At 29.1% G+C, this 4666-nt stretch overlaps 1 protein-coding gene across 1 annotated transcript; it reads left to right on the forward strand.

Annotated features, from left to right (window-relative positions):
* The first annotated feature begins 1486 nt into the window (after window positions 1-1486).
* LOC120251248 (putative F-box protein At3g52320) lies at window positions 1487-3001 on the forward strand. The gene is made up of 2 exons (XM_039259796.1): window positions 1487-2694; window positions 2944-3001. The coding sequence occupies exons 1-2, from the start codon at window positions 1487-1489 to the stop codon at window positions 2999-3001; spliced, it is 1266 nt and encodes a 421-aa protein (XP_039115730.1).
* The last annotated feature ends 1665 nt before the right edge of the window (window positions 3002-4666 follow it).

Below are 4666 nucleotides of genomic sequence, written 5' to 3' on the forward strand. Positions count from 1 at the left end.
ATATTTTTATTGAATTTATCAATATATACTTATCTATTAATGTAAAAATAATAATAATAAATAAAAATAAAATTCTAACAAATGCAATTACTCTCTCAAAATCTCTTGAAAAGAACTGCTAGGTTGTGTCGATTGGTGAGTTTTCTCTCTTTGCTCAATGATTTATGTTTTATTTTCATTATATGGATTTATCCTTATTTTTATTCCGGTTTGTTTTATATTTAATTTAATTTATTTAATTTTTGTGTGATTATTTGTTGTTTAAAAATATTTGATATTTGTTAAACGTTGGTTGGATATTTGTTAAATATTTATTTGATTATTTGTTATGAAAATTGTTGTAAAAATGTTACATATTTTTTGTGATTAATTGTTATGGAATTTTTTATTATTCATTAAATTATTGTTAAAATAATTGTTACATTTAATAAATTTTTTTGATAAACATTTAATAATTGAATTAGATTGTAAATTTGTTTAAAGTTGTTTTTAATTGCATTATTTGTTAATTTAATAGTTATTGTTGCTAATTACGTAGATATGATAGGGTTTTTTACACCTAAATTAAACTTTTGTAGATGGAGATATATTTTATATTTTTGAAATATTAATTATTATAATCTCATATTTGAATTAATAAAATCATTTAATATTTATAAATTTTTTTAAAATTCAAATTCAACACCCCCTTAGTTTTATTTCTAGTTTTGCCACTAGTGGCAATAGGCTATGAAGCCGTTGGCATAATATAATAATAATATATTATGATTATTTTTAAAAAATAGATAGATTTTATAGATAATAACTTTATTAAGAAAAAAACAAAAAATACAATATAAAGAAAATACAACAAGAAATTATTTAATCGTTTTGATTTTATACATTTGTCTCTCTTTCTTAATAAATTAGCGATTTACCTATTTTACTTGAAATGCTAATGTTTTACCTTTTCATGCCATTATTTTAAAGATTGAGCGTATGTTTTTATCTTAGTTCTCAACGGCCTTAGAAGGTACAAAAGAGAAGTTGCAGGACTCTATGGGTACTCTTCGACGCAGCTTGGAGTTCCTTAGATCTAGTGTCAAGGAGTCCGGTGGGGCTCCCATAAGCGAGGAGGGTCAGAATAGGAGAATAGGGTAGTTCCTTTGTTCTTGTTGAGCTTCAAAGAGGCCCGTTATTCCTCTTTTTATTATTTGCTTGTTTTGCTCCACATCTAGTGGACAGATTGATGGTTCTTGTTGTTTTGTATTGCCCTTCAGGGTGGACTCTTTTTTCTTTCCAGTTTTTAATTTAAGTGGTTTATCCATTTTTTTTAAAAAAAATACTATATATATGTAATATATGATTGGAAATTTGATTAGATTAAGATAAATCCCAAATTTAAATAAAAAAACTAATTCCAATATCTCCAATAAAAGCTCGCACAATATATAGTTCCTGAAAACCCAAGCTCCCTCCCATCCACGCTTGCTACCTCAAAGTTAAGATGATGATGCAGAAGCTTTTATCTGAGAAATCAACATGGGTTCTCGAGGTTATTACAATGATGAAGAACATGCTTCATATATGGAATAAAGCAGACAAAAAGAAAAGTGTCATTAATGAAGACATAGTAACAGAAATCCTTCTGATGCTGCCTGCAAAATCAATCTACAAGTTCAAGTGCGTCTCCAAAACATGGCTCAAAATCATAACTGATCCCTGGTTTGGTCATGCTTATAACTCTTCCAATGGTCTTCCAGTTCTCGCCGGTTTTTTCCATGCAGATGACAACTGTGACTTGATCTTTAATCCTGTTAACCACCAACTCTTGTCCCCATCATTGAATCACGTCCCTCTGCTAGGCCTCTCCACTTCTTCCAATGGATTCTTGCTCTTGTGCACAACCGATGGACAGAAAATTGTCTACAACCCTGTCACCAGAAGAAGATTAATGATACCAAAAATGAAAGGAGATCATGAATGGTACCATGCATTTGGCTTGATACATGAAAAAGATAATCATGTCAGAGCAGTATTTGCTTACAAGCTTGTAACAGACGACAAACAAATGGCATTTAAAATTGATAGGATTAGATGCGACAATAAAATAGTGGATAGAGTTGAGTCACCGGAGATGCTCGTCCAATGGCAATGCAAGACAAAGGATGTTGAATTCAGGGTATATCATAGCAAGAAGAATGAGTGGAATTCTAAGAGATTGGTGAGTAAATTTCCAAGATATGTTTGTTTCCAACCAGAACAGAAGGCTGGTGTCTCGATCGGAGGCTATTTGTATTGGATATCACTGGACGGAGCAGTGGTGAGCTATGACAGTGAGAGTGAGGTGGCAGAGTTGATCAGCTCACCGGAGGCGAGCACAGAATTGGAGGCTAAGTCTATGCATTGCAGTGCCAATGGAATTCTTGTGTATTGCGCAAGGGAGAGGATGACAGAAGATGTGGTGATATGGGAGCTCAGCGATCAGAAAACATGGATTGCTAAGGAGAGAGTGAAGTTGCATGGTCTGGAAAACTACCATCTGAGAACGATTTTGTATGTTTGTCATGAAATGCAGGCTGTGTTCTTGCAGACGATGAAGGGAGTTTACAAGTTTAACATGAGTGAGGAGAAGTTGGAGCTGATTTGTAGTGATCGAGTGACTCCTTATATGATGCCTCCATGGCCTGCTGCTTTAATTGGGGATGAAGCATGGCCTTCTTCATCAACATCAACATCAACATCAACATCAACATCATCATCTAAGAACAAAAATAGTGGGTCAAACTCGTGGTTTATTGCTTACCATGAGGTTCATGAGTAATAATGTAGAGCAACAAGAACAACAGTTGAGTTGAGTTTTGTTTTCTAGACTTTGTTAGACCATTTTGTTACTGCAATCTGAAACTCAAGATATATTATCTACTCTCAATGTGCATTGCTTGTGTTCTGTTACATAAATAGCATGATAGATCATCAGCCTACAGAGGCCGATGAGAAGGAATGGTTTGGAAGTCCTTAAAATTGGTCATTTGCTGTCATGGTGATCCTAGGAGAAACTAGCAAATGCACTTGACATGGAAACAAGTAGAAAGACTATAGAGGGAAAAGATGAAGTAGAGAGAATTGTCACTATGTGGTGATATTAATTTACCATTTTACAATCATCTCGGTGGAGAATTCCAACACAGCTGCCCCAGTCATTTATAACAGGAACCACAGAATCTCTGAAAAAGCGCATGACTAACCTTTTTTTCAACTTCACGCTAGAAGTCAATGGATTAGATTCCTTAAAAGAGTCATGTATTTTTCTAATGTAACCTGAAATAGAAGAATTAATTACCACTCAACTTCTGAACAATTAGCAGGGGTGGTTGCACACCACTTTTTTTTAAATGGATAAACCATATACATTAAAAAAATCAAGGATTGCGCACCACTTTGGCCCATGATACAGATACAGAAACATAAATATATGTATATAATTAAAATATTAATACTTATAATTCATATGTGGAAAATGCTTAATTCTACCCCATAATATTTAAAATAAATTAAATAAAATAATAAAATTATTATATTAAATAAATTTGATATTGAGTGGTAATCATAAATAATATGGATAGTTAAATGAATCCTCAAACATTTTTGTTTTTATATTTTATATTCAGATATATTTTTTATTGAACTTATCAATTTTTAGGATATTAATGTAAAAATAACAATAATAATAATAATAATAATAATAATAATAATAATAATAATAATAATAATAATAAAAATCTTAAAAAAAATGCAATTGTTCTCAAAATCTCTTTAAAAAATAACTGCAGGTTATGTCGATTGGTGAGTTTTCTCTCTTTGCTCAATGGTTTATGTTTATTTTCATTATAGGGATTTATCCTTATTTTTATTCTGGATTGTTTTATATTTAATTTAATTTGTTTAATTTTAGTATGATTATTTGTTGTTTAAATATATTTGATATTTGTTAAATGATGGTTGGATATTTGTTTAAATATTTATTTCATTATTTGTTATGAAAATTGTTGTAAAAATGTTATATATTTTTTGTGATTAATTGTTATGGAATTTTTTATTATTCATTAGATTATTTTTAAAATAATTGTTGCATTTAATAATTAAATTAGATTGTAATTTTTTTTAAAGTTATTTTTTAATTGCATTATTTGTTAATTTAATGCTTACTATTACTAATTATGTAGATATGATAGGGTTTTTAAACCTAAACCAAAATTTTTACATAGAGATATATTTTATATTTTTGAAATATTAATTATTATAATCTCATATTTAAATTAATAAAATCATTTAATATTTATAAATTTCTTTAAAATTCAAATTCAACACACATTAATTTTCTTTCTAGTTTTGTCACCGGTGGCAATAGGCTACAAAGCCGTTAGCATAATAAAATAATAATTATTATTATTTTAAAAAATAGATAGATTTTATAAATAATAACTTTATTAAGAAAAAAACAATAAATACAAAATAAAGAAAATACAATAAGAAATTATCTAATCGTTTTGATTTTGGTCATTTGTTTCTCTTTCTTAATAAATTAGCCGTTACCTATTTTACTTGAAAAAAATTTGTAGATGTGCTATATAAAATGCAGGGTTCTTACCTTATGAGATAATTAAATTTTGCATCTTGGTATATT

Source organism: Dioscorea cayenensis, chromosome 3 (assembly GCF_009730915.1).
Source record: "Dioscorea cayenensis subsp. rotundata cultivar TDr96_F1 chromosome 3, TDr96_F1_v2_PseudoChromosome.rev07_lg8_w22 25.fasta, whole genome shotgun sequence".
In the NCBI taxonomy this organism is placed as follows: domain Eukaryota; kingdom Viridiplantae; phylum Streptophyta; class Magnoliopsida; order Dioscoreales; family Dioscoreaceae; genus Dioscorea; species Dioscorea cayenensis.

Excerpts from the sequence above, each read along its gene's own strand:
- LOC120251248 (XM_039259796.1), top strand. The coding sequence starts at position 1,487 with ATGATGATGCAGAAGCTTTTATCTGAGAAATCAACATGGGTTCTCGAG. Across the intron at positions 2,695-2,943 it reads TTAATTGGGGATGAAGCATG|CATGATAGATCATCAGCCTA; the intron begins GCCTTCTTCATC and ends TTACATAAATAG.